This window comes from Aptenodytes forsteri, unplaced genomic scaffold (assembly GCF_000699145.1).
Source record: "Aptenodytes forsteri isolate BGI_AS27 unplaced genomic scaffold, ASM69914v1 Scaffold72, whole genome shotgun sequence".
Lineage (NCBI taxonomy): Eukaryota > Metazoa > Chordata > Aves > Sphenisciformes > Spheniscidae > Aptenodytes > Aptenodytes forsteri.
In genome coordinates, this window is record NW_008796193.1 from 648,536 (window position 1) to 672,417 (window position 23,882).

General features: G+C 51.8%; 1 protein-coding gene across 1 annotated transcript in view; it reads left to right on the plus strand.

Moving 5' to 3' along the window:
- The first annotated feature begins 7,939 nt into the window (after window positions 1-7,939).
- AR (androgen receptor) overlaps window positions 7,940-23,882 on the plus strand; it is a 58,138-nt gene continuing 42,195 nt past the window's right edge. Inside the window, exon 1 of the mRNA XM_009288090.2 lies at window positions 7,940-8,019. Within this exon, the coding sequence (XP_009286365.1) occupies window positions 7,940-8,019 (80 nt within the window). The remainder of the gene's footprint in view (window positions 8,020-23,882) is intronic.

Genomic DNA, 23,882 nt, shown 5'->3' on the forward strand with positions numbered 1-23,882 from the left:
GCGCCCCCCGGGCCGCCCCGCCGCCTCCCGCGGCTGCCCCGGCAAACGCCGCGCGTCCAGCCCGCCTCTGTCCTGGCCGCCCCCGGCTTGATTCACCGCTCCGCGGTCGGAGCCTTCCCTTTTGCCGACATGCTGTCGCTTGTGACTTACTAGGCAAGACTGTGCCATAAATACTGCGCTAAACTCCCGGTATTCTCCGCCGTCCCCTTAAGGTTGATTGCGTTTATCTCATTTCGTAACGGGTCTGTTATCCCCCTTCTCTCGGCTGCTGTAAGCGTGCGGGAATCGGGACACTGCGCTTCAAGCGCAGACCCATCCTGAGATCGAGTTAAAATTCTCCCTGCACCTTGCTCTGCCGTGAGGTAGACGAATGGGGAATGAGTTGGTGCAGAACAAGCTGAAACTGCTGACTGTATAGGCAGGGAAATACTGCACGTGCTTTGAAGCTCTGTTTGACGTACAGATGGAAGATGTGTTTTAAAGTAGAGATAGAAGAGTATTTAGGAATACAGCAGAGGAGGAAAGGTTTATGTGTTTGAGAAGAAGGATTCGATCAGAGGTAATATTTCCTGGTGGATTAACCTCAAAAAGGGAGATTAACGGTCTCTGTAAAACAGGTATACACAATCTAAACCAGTGGGCATACTGCATCATTGCCTTTCATCATGGCAAAATGCATTACTGCGTGAGAGAACCACTGCAGCTGATAGAAACGGGAGCGAGAATGTGACTGCAAAAGGATTTTTCTGCTGGCTCGGAGGTAGCCGCAGCCACAAGTGGTCGGTACGGCCTCAGCCGGGGTTTGCATCGTTGGAGTTTCACATCCACATGCTCACCCTGTGGCACTCCGTGTGGTGGGAGCACAGATTAAAATGAACAGTAAGATTTTCCCTTTAAATTAGCACAGGGCAAATGCATCACACTCCTGCTTCTGGGCTTGTTTTGCTGCTTTAAAATGCTCACAGCTTTATTTGGGCCGTGTAGGAATTATCATCCACACAGCGATTTACTTGGGGATTTTATGAAGAGGTTGAGGGCTTGGCAAAAAAACTGGGATAAAAGTAAGGAAAGGTCAGAATGAGTCCAGCTGTGAGTGTCGTACTGGTGGCAGGAGTTGTGTGTACCCTGTGTATGTTCCTCTGGAGTCTCGATAAATCTCAGCTGGAGTCAGTGCAGAGTGAGCAGGGATGAATAAAGTTGGAAAAGTTTAACTGTCCAAACGCTGTTGATGGATGATGCAGGTTTTTGATAGCAGAAGGCTCAGCCTTGTGATGGTTTATTTGCCTGCGAAGCCCGTGCAATAGAACCCCTCACAGATAGGGAATATCGTGGTAAGGAAAACAGGTTTGGGCTTACGTGGTGGTCAGCAGGCAGTCGTGTGGGCTGGACCTGGGCAGCAGGTGAATTTTGCCCGAGTCTTGCCTTAAGAGATAAATGACGTCTCCCTTGCTCCCGCGGGAAATGCTGTATCCTCCTCTTCCTTGCGGCTCCGTTCAGCGTGCTGCATCCGTGTCCCCGCTTCCCCTGGCACAGCAGCTCCGAGGGGACCTGGGCTCCCGCTGGCAGACTTCTGCAGGAATCAGTGGAGTTGGAGCTAGCACAGAGAGTTTTTAAAATACTGTTATCTTGTCCTTTGAACGCCATTGCTCGTACAGCATTACCTGGCTGCTGCGAGTGAGCGACGGACTGACAGTATTTATACCCCTCTCTGTGCTCGGATGTAATTTTAAAATGCCGTAAAGAAAGTGGAACGCTCCTTTGTGGTCTGGCTAAAGCCGTACGGATTAATTGCTGCCAGGTTTATATTTCGTCCTAGCAAAGTGTTCATTAACTTTACAGTGTGCTGCCTATCGATTGCTGTGGCTTTTAATTTTCTCCTGGATATGCAACAGTGCCAGTTCAGTGAGCAGCCTCTGCTGGCTGATGGCAGCGGATCGTGTACCAGCTTCCCAGGCAGCAGCACTTGTACGGAAAGAGGGTCATTGGAGCTAAAACACTTTATAGTAAAGTTCCCTCACTGAAGGATGGTCTGCTTTGGACCTGTACTCCCTGGCTAGCTCCTAGTGCCAGGTTTAAGTTCCTGCCCTACGTGGCATTGCACAGAAAGCTTTACCCTCTTAGCCTCGGACAGTGTAGTCTCAGCATTTTCTTTGGGAGCGGTGGAGGGCACTTCTGTGGGCTCACTGCAGCTTTACCACCCTAAAGAGATCTGCGATTCAGATCCCTGCACCGTTGCAGTGCTGGCAGTGGCAGCTGCAGACACAGCCCAATCTTCTTTGAAGAAGAATAATGAGCATTTTAAGGTGTGTTGCTCCTACTTCTTTCCCTTTTTGAACAGTCCTGCTTTGTGCTAGCAGGACCACATCTCTTCCCGCCAAGGTGAACCTCTCTTCAAAACCCCAGCTCTGTCCTGGTGCAGTCTCGGTCAGGTATAGATCTGTATTTTTGAAGAGACACACCACACACCCCCCCATCTTCATATATGTCATTAAAGCATGAACAGTTTCTTAATATTTTGGGGGAGTTGTTTACATTTTCCCTTCACGTAAAGTACTCTCAATTTGGGTTTGGGGTTCTGAGTAGAAGAGTTTATCTCTAAAGCCGTGAGAGAGGGGACTGGATTGCTTGAGGGATCGTTAATGGAAAATCGGGTGCTGGCATCTACCTCGACAGGATACAGCACGCACAGGTCATAAAACAAATGCTGTCAACTGCCGGGGATTGCCTCAGAAGCCAACAGATCTGACGGGAGCGAATTAAGGTGCCCCCTTGGCAGGAGCCGTCCTCGCCATTTCGTGGCGTGGTCGGTGGTCTCCAGGCGCAGGGTGCACTGGGGTGCGGGGTGGGACGGGTGCTCGGAGCAGTGCCGGTGCAGATCCGTAACTGCTGCCTGCCCCTTTGCTTGTGCAGAGGGGGGGATTTGTCTGAGTTTAGAGGCACTGAAACATTACAGAGGAAACAAAGTAGGCATTAACACAATTCGATTTAATTTAAAGCTTTTGATATGGTGTACCTGATTGTGCCAGTAATGCTTACATATAATTAGCAAATTAATCCAAGCTTTTGTTACACTGTGGACTTGTAGCTGTTTATTTTTGTGCTCTGGTTATTGCATAATTGTTACCAGCAGTCTTTGAGGTGACTAAATAACCTGTTTTAAGAGTGAGAGGCAGCACTGATAGAATAAATCCAAGGCTGCGGTGTCAAAATGACTTATAAGACCAAACACAGCATTGGGTAAGTGGTGTAGGCCTATTTGGTTTAAGCTAAAATGGAATCGAAGAAGGAGCTATTACTGAAGCAATGGAAACAAAGGTGATAAATGAATTTAGGGGGTAGTTGGCTCAGAAAAATCTAGCTGTCCATGTAGTTTGAGACATTTTTTAAGTGGCATTCGCTATTACTACTGTTACCTGTTTGGTATGCCTGTGTTTGCTGGTTACGCCTACCTGCAGATTCCTTTCTTTGGTTCAGTTGTAATCAGCTTGGGCCAGTGCCATGTGTTTATGCATCACCTGGCATAATGGCTATATAATCTTTTTGTGGCCAGCTATGTAATTGTGATACCACTTACAGATAATACCTGTAATAATTTCTACCTACTGAAGGAGGAGATAAGATTCTGATAAAAAGATCAAGGCAGGTTATTACACTAACAGATGAGACAAGGCAGGAGGCCGTTCTCTGGGCTGCCCTCGCTCCCAGCCCGCACCCAGCAGCCGTTTGCCCTGCGCTCGCCTGGGCACTGCTCTGGCATCCCCTTCCCCAGGAGAGGTCTGGGGGACCCTCAGCTCTTCACTGGCAGGACTCAAAAGCCCTTGGGAAGGGGATGACCCTCAGGTCTGCTGTTGTCAGTATGACCTTTCTGCTCAGGCGAATGGCGATATTATGTAAATATTTCTTTTGAAGACAAGCCGTGCATGGAAGAATGCTCTTTCTGAAGCCTGTCCTTCTGGCCAGCTTTGTAATACATACTCATGGTCTGCAGCTGCTGGTACGGATCCATGGACAGTGAACCTCGGGTGGCTGGGAACGTCATTGACGTGCTAAAGCTTTTCGATGGTTCCTGATAAAAGCAGGAGAGAAAGCATAAAAAAAAATTCTTCCTCATCACCTTTTAATTCTTGTTTTTTCTTCCTTAAACTTACACATCAGGCACTCCTGTTACCAGTGCTCTCGGCTGGAATCGGGTCCTTCTCCCGGGGCGCAGCTGAGGTTTTGCTCTTTTCAGGAGACTTCAGGCATCGTGTTCTGATGTTTCTGCGTAGGTAGGAGTCATTGTGTGGCAAATGAATGCTGTCTTCAGAGCACTGCATCTTCACCAGGAAATGCCCATTTCTCGTCTCTTTTATTTAGTAGGTGATAGGGTTGATCTCTTGTCAGATGTTGTTTGAAAAACTACAGATTCCATATTTTTCCTGATCACTTCCAGATTTTGAGCAAGTCATGGGTAGCAGTGAGTTCAGTGGTGTACACTTAAATCATGGTCATCTGTGTTTTCATGTCGTGCCAGGCCAGCTTGCGTCGCTGTTATTCACCAGGCGTGACTATTCCTCAAATTAGCAGTAAATGCTTCAGGTCACAACAGAGATCCCAGCAAATTTACAGTAGGAGAAACCCTTTGTAGGACATGCCTGGAAAGTATCCTGAATTTGTGTAGGTGCTTGCCAAGCTGTCTTCAGTCACTGCTAACCGTCGGGCTTTTCACACTCAAAGGGGGAGCCTGGGGTGGATGAGGGGACCCCAGACCCTGCGGCACTTGGCTGGCGGGCTCCCTGGCTTCAGCAGCTGCTGGATCAGGCCGCTGGTTTGAAGCCTGTAGATCCGCAGGGTTTATAACTGTGTGCTAAGGTCTTCTGCAGCCAAGTTTTGTCCCTGGTTGCCAAACTAGCGTTCCACTTTTCTGTGCAGAATCAGATCCACATGGAGCACGGCTGAGTCATGGGTGGCTTCTGGAGCGCGGAGCAGGGCGGCTGCCTGCCTTTGCCAGCAGTGCTGCCTTTCAAACTGCCTAAACACAGAGGGGGATGAAGCAGAAGACCCATGCAAAGCTCGGGAGGGATCGGAGCTGAGCTTTCCCCAGGATACGGCGTTAATTAAAAGCTGCTTTCATAGGTTCCCTACTGACAGGCACAAGAAGGCTGTTGCAAGCACAGCACAGAACTGTCCTGCACCAGTGCTGTGTCTGGTTAAGAGAACTTGAGACTCATTTAAATGTGAATTGGCACGCTACCAGGCTATGACAAGACACTCCTCTGTCCTGGCTTGAGTTAAGGTTGTGAAACAAGTGGTACACTGGGGCAGGGTAACTGGAATAGCCGGGATGTTCAAGTTCTGCTCAAGCCTTATTCTTGCAGGATAACAGCAGGTGCAGAGAACACCTTGTGACCAGGGAGAGCGGCAGAGATGGGCACTGCCGGCTTCCCCCACGGCTGGTGTGGCTGCTGGGTCACCCAGTGCTGGGGCACAGCGGTTGCAGTTCTTTTTCCTTGCTCTGGAGAGTTGCTGTCTGAAGGATTGTGGCACGCAAGCCAAAGCTCATTTATTTTCTTCCATGCTTAGCTGGTTGACTTGCTTTCAATTCATTTTGAGGATGCTGATTTACTTAGTCTTTCCCATGAGTTAGTTTTCATTTAAATTGATAAACGAGATTGTCCTTTTTCACAGCTAGTTACCTAGACTCAGCCCTCAGTGGTGTGAAGGCAGCAAGTGGCCCTTTCTAAAGATGGGCTGTTTGACTTAGCGCTGGGTGCACATTGGAATCTGCATCGGCAGCCTGGGTCCTGGTGGTGTAACACATGGAAAGACTGGCTGATTTTCTTTGAAGATGCCCAGAACCGCCCAGAAAACTCTCCAGACTGGAAGGATCATGTTCCTTGTGTAACACACTAGCTGAGCCCATGGGCATTAAAAAAGTGTTGTTACTCTCAGTCCTCACCCAGGTTTGTACTTGCCAGTGCAGCAGCCCAAGTGCAGTGCCGGAGGTGGTGAACAGCTCTGCCCAAGGGGCTGGCACGGCCCTCTCCTGTGCCATTAAATTGGGATTTATGTCCGTGGCAATGAATGAAGGAAAAATAACCGTTTCCAGTGTTCTTTATTTTCCAACTTGCTCCTTCCGCTCAATTGATTTTGGTTCTGGAGTTTTCCTAGTGTTTCCATAGCATATACCAAGTATCATAAAACGGTCTCCCTCTTTTCCCCTCCCACCTCTGTCTGTCCCTCCCTGTCTTCCCTCTCTTGCTGACTCTCCCGCTCTCCAGCTCTCCCTCTCTCTCTCCCCACCGGGAAGGGGAGATGCATCACCTTGTTAAGGGACGGGCTATGGAGGGCATACACGCGCAGTGTGTTTGTGTGGGACCTGTCCATCTGCTCTTACAACACAAAACATCTATTTGCTTTTTCACCCATTCCTTATAAGACTGTTCAAGGGCAGACATTCCCCCATCCCCCTCTGTGCTTTCCCATCCTATTCTCCCCATGTTTTGAATTTCTGAGCTCTTACACCCTCTGGAAACTGGTTCTGAAGTCTCATGCTTGATATCAACAGTGATTACTTCCCCTCCCCACCCCGGTTTCTCTTAAGTGCTGGTTGCAGTGAAAGGATACAAGACACTTGGCATAGAAAACAGTGGCTGAAAATTCAGAAAATTTCACCAAAGAAATGGTGCATAAAAAGCTGTAAGAGTATAGGTGGGTTTGAGTTATACAGGCATTTTGTGTACTCTGTCCTGTATTACCGAGGACTTCTGGGCAGGAAGCAGTAAAGGTTTTGCCCGTGACAGCTATTCTCCTACTTGTACAGCTTTTACATTTTTTCTGCTGTTTGCAGTATTCACTGGTATTTATTTGTTACGCAGATGCTAGCTGTGCTCTGCATTACTTCTTGCAGCCAATCTATAGTATAACCCATTGGTTTTCCTGTTCTGAGAACTTCATTCCAGCTAAAGAGAGCTAGTTAAAAATCAGTAGTGATTTGGTGCTTTTTCTGAGGTCAAAAGGGCAATATATTTTGATATACTGATTGTGAGTGAGAGTTAAAGCATGTGTTGTAGCTCGTGTAGGAACCTGTGGCTTTGCATATTGCCATATCTGAAAGAAAACCACGGCGGTGCACAGCTGTGCCTTTCCACCCACGTTTCCTTCTCGGGAGGCTGCAGGGACGGTCATCAGCCCCCAGGGCAGGATCACCACCTCAGGGACGGGCATCAGCCCCTGGGGCAGGATCACCACCTCGGGGACAGGCATCAGCCCCCGGGGCAGGATCACCACCTCAGGGATGGACATCTCCACCCGGGGGACGGGCATCAGCCCCCGGGGCAGGATCACCACCTCGGGGACAGGCATCAGCCCCCAGGGCAGGATCACCACCTCAGGGACGGTCATCAGCCCCCGGGGCAGGATTACCACCTCGGGGACAGGCATCAGCCCCCGGGGCAGGATCACCACCCTGGGGATGGGCATCAGCCCCCGGGGCAGGATCACCACCTCGGGGACAGGCATCAGCCCCCCGGGCAGGATCACCATCAGCCCCCGGGGCAGGATCACCACCTCCCTCGGGACGCGCCTCCCCTGGGGCTGCTGCCGCACGCCGAGCGGGAGGACGGTGCTGCTGCCGGCAGGCGCCTGGCAGTGCGGCCGCACTCGGTGACGATCTGTCATCACGCCGCTGAAGCCCTTGTGGGCATCGCGGCGTAGAAGGTATTGGCACGGGGCAGGGCCCGTGCCATGCCGAGGAGCCTGGGAGCCTCCGGCGGGTTTGTGGGTGCTCGTGTCAGGAGCGCGCTGCCGCTGCCGCCGGCGTGTCCCTGCGGCACGGAGCAGGCAATTCCTGGAAGTCCCTGCCTCCGGACCCCAGTCCCGGCAAGAATTAAAGCGGAAACACTGTAGCGAGGCAGTGAACGCTGAATGCTGTTGGCCGCCCGGGCAGCCCCTCCGGACGATGCGCAACTCCCCTCGCCTCCGCTCCGAGGACCCTCCAAGGCCACGCTTCGCTCCAGGCAGGAGACAACAGTTCGCACTGTGTGCATGCCAGGGTGGCACCTTTGCATTGCGTGCTCTTAGGCAAATGAAAGATAAAAGGCATTGGAGAGCAAATTTCAGATGGTCAGTTCAAGGCAAAAGCACAGTGAAAACCGGAGCTGATCAGAAGTCAGAGTCTGTGCGTGGTGGGAAGGGACCCCTTTCACAAGCACACTCCTGCACTGGGAGGAAAACTGGAAATGCTGCCATTTCCTGCAGGAAGAAATTCCAAAATTTCCTAAAGTATTGGAAATTTTTTTAGTCATATGGGAACATTTCTTTTTTGTATGATGAAAGCAGTTTCATTTCACAGAGTTAAAAATAATTTGTAACAGAGAGCAGTAGTTCAGTTCTTTGTATTTTTCTGTGATTCATATTAATTACATTTTTGTCTTAGCACTGAGCTTTATTCATATTTGATAAATTGCTGATTTTAAAATGGCGGTCCTAATTTGCCATTTCTGTATTGGCAATTGTTATTTTAACTGGCTTTCAGTCTGTACTTGGCATTCTCGCTGGTGGCTGTCCACTGGGCTGCCTCAGTAGGCTGTTTAGTTTGAAATGGATACTTTCCGCTTGTGATTGTAGGCTAAAATTACAAAGTTAAATATAAAAGAAAAAAATTGTGTTATTTTATCATCCCGTGGAACATTTGCCATTTCTGTATTGGCAATTGTTATTTTAACTGGCTTTCAGTCTGTACTTGGCATTCTCGCTGGTGGCTGTCCACTGGGCTGCCTCAGTAGGCTGTTTAGTTTGAAATGGATACTTTCCGCTTGTGATTGTAGGCTAAAATTACAAAGTTAAATATAAAAGAAAAAAATTGTGTTATTTTATCATCCCGTGGAACATTTTAAATTTATCAAATGAGCATTTATTGAAAGAAAACTATTCTGTGGGAGACTTTCTACTACTTCTAGTGAAAACCTTTTGTTTCTCTGAAGCTACTCTGGTGGATCCCAAAGATCTGTGCAGTGGTTGTGTGACTGACAGTTAAACATTGGAAATATATAGAAAAACTGAAGTTCCCCCTTGTACAGCCGTTCAGCACGAGGCCTGGGAGCATCGTGCCCATGAGATCATTGCAGCCCCTGGGGCTGCGGCGTTGGCTGGGACCGCGTCCCCGCTGCGTGGTGCTCGGCACACCTGCCCGCGGCCCCGGCAGCTGCCGGGCTGCACCTTCCCCTGGGGCAGCGGGCAGGGAGCGCCCACCCCGGCCAGGGCGGGTTGAGAGAGCAGATGCTCCTCTGCAACTGCACCGGGCGAGCGTGGTGCAGCTCAGCTGGTGCGCAGTAGCTCGCGAGTGTAATCTGTGAACACGCTGCGTTGCAGTTGTTTATAGAGGTCCCGAGCAGCCTCTGCCCCTCGTCACGCAGTTCCTCAGCCCCCTCCTTTGCCGTTACAGCTCACAGAATTCTTGACATAATAGCCCAATAAGCCTTTCACCTCCACATACACGTGAGTTTTTGAGGGAGGATTTTAGTGTTCGGCATATTGCAAGATGATCTACATACATTGAGAGGTACCAGCTATGCCCGTTTTGCTCTATTCCCCCTGCATTCCCCTGTTGCATTTTCAGGGTGTTAGCAGTCTTGAACGCATTTGCAAGTGGAAGAAAAACCAGCATGGCATCATAAGCCAGAAGACAATGCTAAGCAAGAAGCATCAGGTGAACCTGGCTGCCTGAAGGGCTTATGAGACGTGGTCTTTTCCTCCTCTTGTTCGGTTTATTTCAATATTTTTTGCAACTTAAAGTAAACTTTCTTTTTTTGGAGAACGTTTTCTGCCAAAAGGGACATCTGCACTAGAAACCGATGCAAAGCGAACACTGCAAAGTCATCTCGGACAGACCAACTGACTTGTGTCAGCTGGGAAGAGGCTGCTTTTTGACGCCACATCAAATTGGTGATGTGATGCAGAGGGCATGGGCACCTTCCTTTGTTATTATCACTAGGGAAGATGTGAGCATTTGCCAGAAGTGATCTCCTCTCTCCTTGGATGAACCCATTTCTACACCATATTAATAAGAATGCCACAATGGCAAAGTTTTCTGCATGGGTACCGGATCCTTTCCAGCTCTTTCTTTTCCTCAAGAGAGCCAGGAGACAGCGTGCACAAGAGGCAGATGTCCTGTCTCCCTTTTTAGTGGAACATTGATGCCCAGCAAACAATTAAGAGACAGATACAGGCATGTCAACTTGTCGTGGTTTAAGCCCAGCCAGCAACTAAGCCCCACACAGCTGCTCGCTCACCCCCCTGGTGGGATGGGGGAGAGAATTGGAAGAGTAAAAGCGAGAAAACTCATGGTTTGAGGTAAAGACAGTTTAATAGGTAAAGCAAAAGCTGCGCACGCAAGCAAAGCAAAACAAGGAATTCGTTCACTCCTTCCCATGGGCAGGCAGGTGTTCAGCCATCCCCAGGAAAGCAGGGCTCCGTCATGCGTAATGGTGACTTGGGAAGACAAACGCCATCACCCCAAACGTCCCCCCCTTCCTTGTTCTTCCCCCAGCTTTACACGCTGAGCATGACGTCATATGGTGTGGAACATCCCTTTGGTCGGTTGGGGTCAGCTGTCCCGGCTGTGTCCCCTCCCAACTTCTCGTGCACCCCCAGCCTGCTCGCTGGTGGGGTGGGGTGAGAGGCAGAAAAGGCCTTGACTCTGTGTCAGCACTGCTCAGCAGTAACTAAAACATCCCTGTGTTATCAACGCTGTTTCCAGCACAAATCCAAAACACAGCCCCACACTAGCTACTATGAAGAAAATTAACTCTACTACCCCAGCCACCAGCACACATGTCTTAATACCTGGCCAGTGCAGGCACGCCATCCTGTCTCTGCCAGCTGTCTTCCTCTTGTTTTCACGGTTGCTGGATTGCAAACCAAATTGCGGTATTGCAACTTCTCGTTGCTACCAGGTGTCAAGAGGTGGCTCCAGAGTGGACCTCACAGGCTTCTGCCCAGACCTGCCTGCAGCAGGGCACAGCTGTGGCAGTAGAAGACATCTGGCAGAAGACATCTGGCAGTGTCTTTTGCGAGCCTCTGCTTCAGCTGGATCTTCTTCTCCTCCCGCACAGGCTGGCGCAGATGCCAGCAGGGAATACCTGGAATATCCTCTCTGGCCACTACAAATCTTCTGCGTGGGAAACCTGCGCAGCAGCATGGCCTTAGAGGGACTGGTAACCTGCTCAGAGTCCTTCCTTATAGCCCAGGCTTCACAGTCCAGCAGGCAATGAGTGTGGGGAGCCTATGGGACCACTGTCTGGATCTCATTAGTGTTCTTTGAAGAAGTCTTGAGGACAGCAGTGGATGCGTTACCTTCCAGTACGCTGGTAGGACGCGGTCAGTGCCGAGGGATCACACCGCCGGCTGGTTGGGGGCCGGCCCCCCCACACGGGCGGTGATCCAGCATTCACCCGGGCGTCCCTGCCCAGCCCTGCTACAGCTCTCCTCAGGTTGGAGCACTACCAGTTCTGGGTCCCGCTTCCTTTCCCTCTCATCCTCGGCTGCCAAGGGCGGACCAGGCAGCCCAAAGGGTTGGTCCCTCAGTCCGTACCAGGCCTGGCACGCTGCTCAGTGGGGGCTGGTTGTTGGATGCAGGATGCTGTGCTTGTGCTGCACTGTATGGAGCACCGTGTTGCACGTGTATGTACCATCACTGCTTCTCTTCTGCAGCCCAGGGGAGCCCTGATGGCTGTGGCGTCCCGCAGCGCGCTCCCTGGGCAAGGGAGCTGGGCACAGGCCCCTGGGGTGTAGGCAGTGCAGGAGGTACCGCCATGCATCAAGTATCATCACATGTACGGGTCCCTGCAGAAGCTTGTTTTGCTTTGCATAAGAGCTTTAAATTAATCAGTACAAAGTGTAACTTAGGATTTGACTTTGAATATGAACAGTAGGAGGATACAAGGAACTTCTATCTGATATACAAAAGCACATTTGTTTTCTTGTAGGTCCCTTGTAGTTCAGGTCTTTTGCAGAGAGAGTGATGGTGGGTCATATGACAGAAAGCTGAATAAAAATGCTGATTTATTTGGGGGAGTGAGAAGCAAATCTTAAATTTTGTATACATCCTTAGGAGTGAGAACAATACACTTCCAGTGGCCCCATCACTCGCAGTTTTGAGTTTGCACCTAAATGAGTAGGGTGGCAGGAGCCTCAGCTTGGATGTCCAGAGGCCTCAGTTTCACAGGCTGCAGCTGCAAAGTGGCGAACCTTCCTTTGGAAAGAGTTTTGGGACCCAGGGGTAGGAAATCAGGTCTGATTGTTAACAGTATTTGCTTGAAAAAGCTAATGCCTATAAAAGAAGTTGTCTTGTGAACTTCAGATTTGTGCTATGCAGCAGAAAGCATAAATTTTGCTTAGAGAAAAAAGAGCCTGTGGAAGAAGTTGATGTGTCTCTGCAGGGCTGACAGTGCTGCTGTCAGCAGCAGTGTCCTGCTGACGGAGTGCTTTGCTGATGAGCGAGGCAGGGAGCCTCATCTGTTACTGCGCTCATGTGCTAACAGCAAAGGATCCCCATGATTTCCTGCGGTCCCGGTGGAAATCCCAAGAGCAGAGGCTGGGGCTGTGGGAGGCATTCATCCTCTGCTTGCAGGTCACGCAGAGGGAGTTAAATCTGGACCTTGAGGAAGCTGGCAGCCGGGCAAGCTGCAGTCTGGTTGGGCAGGTGAGCTGCGCTCTTGACCGGGTGAAAACATCTGTCTTTTGGGAGGGAAGTGTTTCAAGGCTTGGGATTTGCAGAATACAGGGCAGTATTGACGCAGGGGAAGTGAAAAAAATGTAGAGATGATGGTCATTTTCCACCATTCAACAGTTCTTGTCATTTTGAGATGCCAGTTGTGACAACAGGGCCGTAAGAATTCAGTGCTGGCAGTTACGGTGGGAAAAGGAGGCGAGATGAACCTCAGCTCAGCTGTGATGGGTGGCGGTGGGGCTGCTGGGCTGGGGGTGCTGTGCTCCGCCAGCCCCGGCTGCCTTGGCACGGCTCAGCGAGCGTCGTGCCACAGCTTTGGGGCAGCAGCCTTCAGGTAGTCCACGGGTCCCTGGGGACCTCTGGACTGCTTTGGGGGTCTGGGGAGGGTAATTGGCAATTATCTGTAGGTTTGGGTATGCTATACAGGGGGACCCAAAGGGAAACAGAAGATGGTCAATGGCTATTTTATCCTTTTATCTTCCTTTGGCCGGGGTGGGGGTGTAGTGCTCTGTCAGTCGGTGTCACTGCCCTGCACAGTGTGCCGGCGTCGCCGGAGGCTTTCCCAGCTGTCTCTGTGGGGTGGCTGGATGCAGTAATCTGTTCTCCTATCAAGATATGGAGCCAATTACTCTTCAGCCGAGGAGAGCAGAGTTTGTTTAGATCAGTGAGTCTGTCATAGCACTCGGGAGACTGATGTAGTTTGAAAAAAGCCTGATGGCTGTATGCAGCCCAGCCGGCCCTGTGCGGCCGTGGTGGGCGGTTGGGCACAGCTGTCCCTGAGCCAGCCGCGCAGCTGCATCCCAGTGCCTCCTGGTGAGGAATGAAGCAGTCCCTCCTTAGCAAGCGAGAGGTGAGGAATATCTCCACCGCAGGGAATCAAAGGAGTATGCCCGCATGGGGATAGATAGTTTGATGGCCGCATCTGCGTGAATGAGCATTCCTGGCTTTTGAGTTGGAGTGACCTCGTCCAGCCCTGACCTGGCGTTTGAGGCCGAATGCCGTGGAGAAGCCAGGCTCTGTTTTCCTGTGGTGGAAGAAAGCAGTTTGGTCGCTTTGGGATTTTAACTCAGACGGGCTGGTGGCCCTGGTATCGATAGTCACTGCACACTGCGTGGACCAGAACTGGCTTTATTTTTTAACAATAATAGTGGTATGAGTAAGCTCATTAAAATAAAAAGGGAACTGGCCCAGTTGTCATGGCAAAGACTTGTGATGGAGGTTCTTCATCCATATTCCCTTTCACTGTATCCATTGCTGACTCTGTCTTCTCCGCTGATATGCCTGTGCTGGCTGTGCTACTCATCCACATCCAACTACAGCTTAATCCTTCTACCAGCTCTGGATGTGGGGCAAAGTGAAGGAGGAGCTGCCCCCGGGAGAGCCTCGTAGCCCTGCGTCGCTCGGGTGGTGAGATGCCTTACTCACCCGGGCGAGGTGCCTGCAACAGGCAGTGTTGGCAGTTGTTGCAACGTGTGTGGGTCTTTTATTCTGCTTTAAAAATAATGATTACAACCCTGATTCTTCTCATGAGTATTTTTAAGTGAAGTTCAATGTATCCTGTAACAGTAATAAAAATACTACCAGTAATAGTACTTTGTGCTTTTATGGCACTTTTCTTCTGAAGCACTTATGAGCAGCAACTCATTTAGCCTCCAGGCAACCATGCAAAATATTATTATTTTATTATTATTCCTTTTCTGTAGAAGGAGGGAGGTGAGGTTTGTCAGGAGCCGGTGGCTTTGGCAGCGGTCTCTCAGTGTATGAACGGTCATGGGCCCTGGCAGCCATCGGAGCTGGGCTCCAGGGGGACCGGGTTGGATTTTGTGAGAGTCCTGCAGAAGTGTACTTGTGCACTGGACTTTATGCCCTGTGTTGTGGTTTAAGCCCAGCCAGCAACTAAGCCCCACACAGCTGCTCACTCACTCCCCCCCGGTGGGATGGGGGAGAGAATCAGAAGGGTAAAAGTGAGAAAAATCGTGGGTTGAGGTAAAGACAGTTTAATAGGTCAAGCAAAAGTCGCACACGTAAGCAAAGCAAAACAAGGAATTCGTTCACTCCTTCCCATCGGCAGGCAGGTGTTCAGCCATCTCAGGACAGCAGGGCTCCATCACGTGTAACGGTGGCTTGGGAAGACAAACGCCATCACCCCAAACGTCCCCCCCTTCCTTGTTCTTCCCCCAGCTTTACACGCTGAGCATGACATCATATGGTGTGGGATATCCCTGTGGTCAGTCGGGGTCAGCTGTCCCAGCCGTGTCCCCTCCCAACTTCTCGTGCACCCCCAGCCTGCTCGCTGGTGGGGTGAGAGGCAGAAAAGGCCTTGACTCTGTGTCAGCACTGCTCAGCAGTAACTAAAACATCCCTGTGTTATCAACGCTGTTTCCAGCACAAATCCAAAATGTAGCCCCACACTAGCTACTATGAAGAAAATTAACTCTACCCCAGCCAAAACCAGCACACCCTGTCAATAGTCCCATTTACTTTAGCAGACCCGAGTGCTGTCCTTGGGGATGTCTGGCCCCGTCCAGCTCCCGGGCGCCGGGACACTGTTTGCAGGAGGGGGGTTACAGGAGTGCAGCATCTCACCTCAGGGGACCCGGGCGGGAGCCTCTGCGCTCCCCGGGTGCCTTCGCGGGCAGAGGGAGACAGGACAGGCAGGGAGGGCAGGCTCGGCTCGGGTTGCTCTCTTGCCTCTGCTTTTTTCCTGTTTAATGCAATCTGAGCAGAAGCCAGAAAGAGCAAGGTCACCCGCGCTCCTCTGTGGTTTGAAACTTCCCAGCCCCCCCTCTGGGGAGGCCTTTTTAAATAGTGAGAACAAACAAAGTCAAATGCTGACACGTCCTCAGAAGCGGTAAGAATGATTTGTTGGGACACAGACCACAGATTAAGTGATTTTGCAGTAGTAGCAGTCATCTTAAAAATATAGCCCAGCTCTACAGGTATTTATAGCTGCTGCCCTTTCCATGGGCAGCGGGTAGCCCTCCCACTGGGGTGGGAATTGGATGCTGCCTGGCTCCAGGCATCTCGGGTATCCACACAGGGTGAATTACACCCCAAGCTCTCTGCAGGTCTCCCGGTGACTTTTCTGTGCAATCAAAAAGCAGAATGGAGCATACCGTAATAAATAAGTAACAATCCCCAGTGAAAAGCGGTGGATAAGCCTGTGTTTTTGCTGGAGGGGCTGGTTGGGTGCCTCCATCATGCTGCCCAGGGCGTGGGGCTGCCAGGGGGCTGTGTGGTGCCATGGACAACGCTGAGCTCCTTGAGATTGCACAGAAGGTCGCTGCGGCTTCCAAAACAGCTCTGGGAGCAAAAGATAGGCCTTAAATAAGGCTTAGAAAGTCAGTGCAGAAATGCCAATATTGGGACACCAGTAGTGTTTGTATGGGGCATCCTCTGCTGCGAGAGTGAGGGAGCGCTGCAGGCAGCTGTCCTGTGAGTTAGCCGGGGAGAGCAGCCAGGCACGTTTTACTGTGTGTAACCATAGTGGACTTTGGCGGCTCTGCACCATGGAGGGCTGGACTGCCTCCAGGACACACTCGCTGTGCGCCTGGGCTGGCAGAGCCCTGGTCGTGCTGTGCAGAGTGCAGAGAGCCCCTTCAGCGCACCGTGCAGTGTCCCGGCCGCTGCTCGCGCGCTGTGCATGGCCATAGTTGTAGTGATTTATCTTTAACTCGTTTAATGTCTGTAGCCAGGTGTCTTTGACAGGCAGTGCTGGGAGGGGTGTCCCTGGATGCTGACCGCCTGATCCGGGGTGCCAGCACCACCTGTGAGGCTCGGGGTTAAGCTCTTGCCGGAGCCTGGGGGGTCTGATGTGCTGGTGACTCGCCTGAGGATGGGTGGGTGCACGCTGGGTGGGTGCAGGCTGGTGGGTCCCCTCTTCCTCTGCACTGATGTGCTCCTGCAGGGACTAGAAACTGGGGCTGGCTGCAGCCGGTGGCTTTGGGAAGAGCCCCGGAGTAAATGCCACGTTACAACAGCATCTTCACCCATGCCGCCAGACCACTGTCCCGCTGGGTGTTCCTGGAATTGCTGTCATCAGGAGCAATCCCCAGAAATGCCAGAGGGGAGGCTGCAGATTTCCTAAAATGCATTTTGTAGAGTCACTGGGACGTGTTTAGTTCCTGGGACGAGGTGGGAAAATCCTGGGCTTTGCTCTCTCTCCCCCTTGTTCTCACTGGTCAGGGAAGGCCTTAGAGGGCTGCTTCTTGTTGTCTTTCCCAAGATGATACTTCTTTTTCTGGTGGTTTCTCACCAACCCTTCAGCAGTTTGACTGGTGTTACATATTTTAGCTGCATTAGCTTCTTTGCTGGTTAGAAATGGCAGAAAAAATGCTTTGACCTTGGCCCGTGTGCTGAGAACAGAGTCCAGGCGCAAGTTTTTGTATCAGTAATTTCCTAGCGAAGGCTCGTGCCTCCTCCCCCTCCCCGCCTATCTGGAGCGGGCAGCAGCAGCGTCCGCACATTTTCTGACGTGCCGTTGGGAGGGTTTGCACGGGCTATCTCGGCAGCTCCTGTTTCCTCTTGTGAAAGGGAGAAAAGGAGAAAAGTAATTTGTGTGCAGATCAGGTTAATTGCTTTCATTTGGGTGGCAATTAGGTGCATTAACTGGAAAATGAAATACCGCGTGCAAATATTGCCCAGATGATCTACATTTTTTCCTGGATCATGTATGTGTGTGTGCATTTGTGGGCATGCGTCTCCTTCTACCTGTGGACACAACGCATGTTTTTTGTATGCGTATTCTCTTCCTGTATAAATAACTTCTCCATCCCTTGCCATCCCTTGCTCCGTCTGCAGACACCGTGGAGGAGATGTGGAGAAACACGGGTGCTTTGCACCATACTGTCCGTGGGAAGGAGTGCCAGTCACGGGGCCCCCCACCCCAGCTGGATGGGGCTCTGCGAGCCTCTGCACGGGGACGTCGCAGGGGTTGGCATGAAATCGGCACCTCTTCTTGTCACTGCTCAGGCACAAAGTTGAGAACTGAACCTCGAGGTCACCCTCATCCCTTCTCCCACTGTCTGGAAGTGCCGGCTCTGTTCAGCAGGGCAGGTCTGGGTGGCCTGTGTTCAGCTCGGGTCCGAAGCCTGGAGCTGTGGATCCTGCGGGGACCGCGTCCCCTCCTTGGCTGGCTGCGGGCTTTGTCCCTGTGCATGCTTGTATGCTTCAGAACGCGTGAGGTCATCCCAATTAGCTCAGCCTGTTCACATGGATTTAGTTTTCTGGCTTTCAGTTATTTGCTTTGTTTTTATGCGTCCCCCATGGTCGGAGAGGAAAGTCTTTCCCTGATAATATGATCTTCCACTTGCAAAGAAATCCGTTACTTCCTGATCTGCTCCCAAGTCCCCAGGAACATCTTTAAACGGTTAGAAAAAAGCTAGCAGCACAGGGATTTTTTTCCCTTTCGTGTTTACGGCACAGCCTGTGCCAAATGCCAGGTCCATGGTTCCTGGCCGTGTCGGAGGGTGGCTTTGAAGGGGGAGCAGTGCCGGGGCGCCTGCGGGATGGCGCATCCTCCCCGCGTAGCTGTGCTGAGGGTGGGACGGGGCTGGGCTGAGGGCGGCAGCTAAGAGGGGCCTGGGGGGCAGCGGTTTTCCCTTTATTCAACACATCCTCTGTTTTGCCACATTGATGCTTAGACACTTGAATTATGGCCTGAGTTGGAACCGTTGCCCAAGTCCCCGCAGGGGTAAGGTGGCAGCCTGAGGTTAGCAGGGCGGCAGGCTGGTCCCTCTGCGCGCCTGTTTCCGTTTAACAGAGGGGGCTCCGTGTGTCCTGCGGGGATCCCCTGGGATCAGCGGTGATCTATTTGCTGCCGGCTGTGCGGGCGGCAGGGCAGAGCCGTGCCCTCGTGGCCAGAGGAGAGGATGGGGCTCTGCCCCTGTGCACCGTCCGGCTTTCCAAGAGTTGGGGTCAAGGTGGGTGCTTGGCTGCTTCGGCAACTTTGTCCTGAGATGACTATCTTGCTGCTTGCTTAAAAGAGAATTAAGTGAGCACTCTCAAGGCTAGGAGGCCTAAAATTAGATGTGGCATCTGTGTTTTGGTTTGCAGGTGGGCTTAAAAGAGAATGATTCCTGGCTGCTTTCATTCTTCGCCTGCTTGGCAGAGTGTAGCAGAGGTGGAGCAGACAGGGTGGTGGCCTTGTAAACGATTGCAAAAGTGCCTTGGCTCTCTCAGGACATCGCTGCCCAGCAGGGTTGGCGCATCTGCAGGTTTCAGTGTCTGTCTGTGGTTACAGAGGTACCTCCCACACACACGGATCCTCTGGGGTCAGCCGATTGCTGCTGCTGCAGGGTTTTGCCCTCTACATTTCCCAAGGAATGCTGTCAGCCCCCAAAACGACAGGTCCGGCTGTCCGTGACTTGTCACTAAAAGAACGTACCGGCATCAAGGCAACGTTTCCCACAGCCGTGCTGGGTTGGGATGCCCTGGGCTCACCATGAGTGTGCCGCTGGGGTTCGTAGCAGCACAGCTCGCTGCTCATCCCCGCCAGCCCGGCCTCGCAGAGATGCCGTGGTCGTGCCGCAGCCGGCAGGTGTGGGCAGCTGTGAGCCGCGGGCACGCACGGCCTTAGGGCAGCCACCGGGGAAGGCAAGGCCACGGAGCAGGAGGACCTGGCTGGATGTTAGCCGGTTGCTGTGGGATGCTGAGGAATTTGCCTCTGCGTTGCCTCTGTTGCTGATATCAGGGCTAAGAGTGCCAAGAAGACCATAGATATGTGAAACCTTCATTATCATTTGCATGTTTACTCTTCATGAGATGACTCAAAGCATGATCTGCTTTGATGGCATGGGAGATGATATTGTTGCGTAAGTTGTGAAGTCTCCTCTAGGAAACAAATGGTTTGCCAGCAGAGCGGAAGAGAAACTTTGCAGATATAGCTTATACCCGTTTCCAGACATAATAAGGAAAAGCATTTTTATGCCCCTGCAGCTGTGTCTCTGCAAAGGTTTGGTCTTGGTATAAACATGCCTAAAAATAAACCAATTCTGCCAGTGAGTTCTGGCACCAGCTGAAGTTCCCACCTAGGCCAGCCCGAAAACCCCACCGCAGGCTCTCGGCAGCCGCCTGCAGCTGTGCTGGGAGCGGGGCACGGTGCAGGAGCCGGCGCGGCTGGCAATGCACAGCCACCGCGGCAAGATGCTGCGGCCGAGGGCGGGAAGTGGGGGCCGCTCCCTGAGCTGGATGTTGCTGTTTCTTCCCCTCTTCTCCATCTGTCCCCAGGGCCGCCGTGCCCCCTTCTGCGAGGGGGGATGCTGCGGGGCCGAGGGCGGGAAGTGGGGGCCGCTCCCTGAGCTGGATGTTGCTGTTTCTTCCCCTCTTCCCCATCTGTCCCCAGGGCCGCCGTGCTTTGCCGGGATGAGGAGGAGGCGGGAGGGACCGGAGCAGCGCCCCTCTGAAAGGCAGCGATGCCGCCTTTTGCTTTGCTGCCCGCGCTAGCATGTCTCGCACACATGGTGTGCCTCCCCAGTCGAGTGCCTCTGATATAAGTGGTATTTGTGGTCTTCTCATTTTTCCATGCTGGATTCCTCCGTTGTCTGCCATCTGCCTGTTTTCAACTCATGCTTCATCCAATAGAGAAATAAAAATGCAGAATTTGCGGCACCGGTTTCCTTAGCAATAATTCCACTGCCAGATGAAGCGGGGAAAATATTATATGTTTTAAATATCCGAGTCTGGAAGTGAATCCTGACATCCCTCAGCAATCCGTCTGGGAGCCTTCCTGTTATGGAAGTTGTACTGGTGGTCTGAGGTCCGAGTGTGGCAGGGAGGGCTCCGGTCTGCAGCCCCCGTTTGCACCAACTTGTTCTTTGGTGGAATAACCGGGGAGTGGGATTGTCAGACAGGTTTCCCCGAGTTCCCGCAGGAACAGAGGCAGATGCCGTCTCCAGCTGCAGAGCTGACGGGGCAGTTCATCGTCCGTAAGTAAGAGGAACGCCGTTAAGCACATGTTGCAAGCGGGGCAAGGTGTGGAGCCGTGTTCCCACTTTCTCATCACAGAATAACGTGGAAGCCTGTGTCTGCTAGAGTCTGTGAAACTCACGGGAGGTCGGTAAAATACAGTGGTGGGTGGTTCACGGGTTTTGCTGGTGTCTTGGAGGAGGTCAGGCTCCCAGCAGAAGGCAGCACCTCAGCACCAGGAATTCACTGCGTTGCTAAACCATCTCCAGAAAGTAGAGAAAATCCAGTTTATGCAGCCGGTTCAGTTCAAAGGCTAGTCATTCAAAATGGAGATCTACTCAGAGCTGAAAAAGCCAGAAAATGTGGGAGGTTTTCTTCTAACCTGTGTAGAGAATGAGGCATGGGACGGTGGTGGTATCCAACGGGTACTAAATCTTGGAGATCCCTTAGAAAAGGGCCAGTCAGCAGAGTTTGCAGCTCACAAATAAGCCTGGCTTGGCTTTAGTAGTTAATTGATTGGAAATACAGTCTGTTTTGATAAATTTAGTTCTGACTTACCAGAAGAGCAATTTAAAATGTTCACATTTCCATTGAATTTATGGATCCATTTGAATGCAACTTGACACATACCGCAAATAAAATATTAACACAGCATCTAATAAATAAGAACTGCGTCGTACACCATTTTCTAAGTTATAGAATGGAAAATCAAAAGTCATGACGAACTGTATAATTGCTTAAAAAAAAAAAGCGTATTTGCTAAACAGGAGAAGGCTCTTGCTCACGAAAAGAACTGTCACATCCTCTGCAGAGGCATCAACATGGCCCTATTTAAAATGAACACATTCTGCACATTGCAAAGAGAAAATGTGAAGGTAGGGAACATTACTGAATGCATTCTTTAGGGGAAGTCACTGCAAAAGACAGACGTAGAAAAGGTGAAAATGGATTGTCTACGTAGAGGTATCCTTGTTGCCAGATTAAATTCTGATTACATTTGAAGTTCTATGTGACGTTGATTTAAATCAGTCCACCTTGGTTTTCTTTCTGCAGTACCTTACCAGGTTCGGTGGAGTTAGCTGAAGGTCCTGGGGGGACCACGAGGGAAACCCTGTTCCAGCAAGCATCCTCCTCCAGGGCGTGGGCGAAGGCGAGCCCCTCTGGTCCCTGCCCAGGGACGGCTGGGGGGGTCAGCCCGGCTCTCGGAAAGAGGCAGCGCGACTCGGGGTGGTGCCCGGTGGGGGGCTCAGGGGGGTTAAGATGCTCGGGTTGCTCGAGGGTTGGCTGCCCGATTCTGCTGCCCGCGGGCTGGAGGTGACGGCGAGCGCTCTGCCAACGCTGCCCAGAGGGACGCAGGCCCTGAGGTTTCCCGTTCTGTATTAGAAAGCCAAGGCTGGTGAATGAGGCTCGCAGTGCTCGTCCTGCTGCCAGGCTGTGGAGGAGATGTCCGTGGGTTGGAGAGGGGCTCTCTCCTTGCCCGAGCGCCGAGGTGAGTGGGGGGTCTGAATATGGCATTGGCATCAGTCCCCCCGTCCTGCCAGCGCCGTGCGTACCGTATCTTCTCTCCCTCCAGCAGCTGTTGTTTTCAGTTTGAGACATGGCAGTACTTTGTTCGTTGGCCAAGTGATTTGTGGAGATACCTCAGGGACCAAGTGGCTGGTTTACATGAGGTGCTCTGGCTGCACCCCGTCACTGGACACAGGTCTGTTTGTGCTGGCCGACCACCCGGCGTCTGCAAGCCTCCCCTTATCCCTATATCCTGCCAGTGAAAAGTCTCGGAGCAGGTATTGTTCTACAAAGGCTTTGTGAGCAGGAGCAGGGACTACTTGTCTAATTTATAAACGCAGTGCTGGCATTAAGATCCGTGTACTACAAAAAGAAAAGGAACATTAATCTGCACGTGAAGGGCATGTGGAGAGAGTAGCTTTGGTCTTCTGCCCCACGTTGTTCTCTGTGGTTGCGTGAGCCCAGCAAGCCGTGGGTGAGGACGGGGATTCCTGCTGGCAGAACCCCTCCTGCCCTGGGAGCGCTGCACTGGTGCCGTTCGAGGTGCGAGGAGCCGTGCTGCTGGTGTGGCCGGCTGTGGGTCCGGCCGCCTCCAGTCCCCCTTCCCAGCCCCAGCACACGTGGGCTGCCGAGGGGTGGCCCTGGGCAGGGGGGTCGGAGCTGGCTCAGGCAGGGAGACATTTTGTTACCTCTGGAGATACGCGCTTCAGATCTGGCTGTTGTGAAAAGCCTCTAAGGAACTCCCATCATCTCTTCCTAAGTGTTTAATAAATGTCTTCCTATAAAAACAGACTGTTAGTACGTGGTACTACAAGCCTGCGGTACCCTGCCAAGTGCAATGACAGCCAGGATGCTTTCTAGGGGACGGTAAGCCAGTACTCCCTATCTGGCATGATGGCAGTGGGAGCATGAAATATATGGATCAAGACTATCTCATTATCTGTGATTTTCTTTATAGTCACATTTTCTTTTTGTCAGCAGAGGAGATGGATTTGAGAATGGAAGATTATGGTGTGGGTTAAACTAACTTAAAAAATATTAGTCAGGACAGACTGTTTCCTTGGGAAATAAGTAGGGCTCTCTGTGCACCAAGGACACCAAGGTCTTGTCCTTGGAGGCTCCAGGTGACTCCGCAGTCACCTGGACGATGTGGTGTGCAGCGCTGATGGCCTCGGGGGTGCTTGTCAGGGCTGAAGCCCGCTTGCATTACTCCTGTTTTGCTTTTTGTCCCCTTCATGCTTCATAATCAGGTGAGGTCCCATCTTAAGTAACCTTGCAATACGTTTACACCGTCTCTTTTCGTAGATACCTTCTCTGTCTGGGGAAATCAAGTGTTTCATCTTCTATGAGCTGATTTATTTAAGCTGCTCCCTGAGCTCACTGGCTGGAGGTCAGGTTTGGAGGCAGAAGTTTTGGTCTCAGTACTGTATCCAAAATGCAGGCAGCTGCCTACTGCAGAGGCCACCGGTGTGGTACGGAGGCTGCAGAGTGACTTTGCCCAGGCTTTGCATTTCAGGTACAGCATACCTGCCTCCTTTCACCTTTTTAGCCTCATTTTCTGCTTCTTTCTTAGGCGTGACTGGAAGGTGAGAGCCCATGATGATCATTAAAATCAGGAGACTCCCCAGAGGTTTGGGTTATGACATGGCCTCTGCCGTCCATCCCCGCAATAGGTGCGCAGTGGCTCGGTTGGTCGGGGTGGCCGTTTGGGGCTGTCCCCTGGGTGTCGGTGCAAAGGCCGCCCCACGGGGCAGCCCGCAGG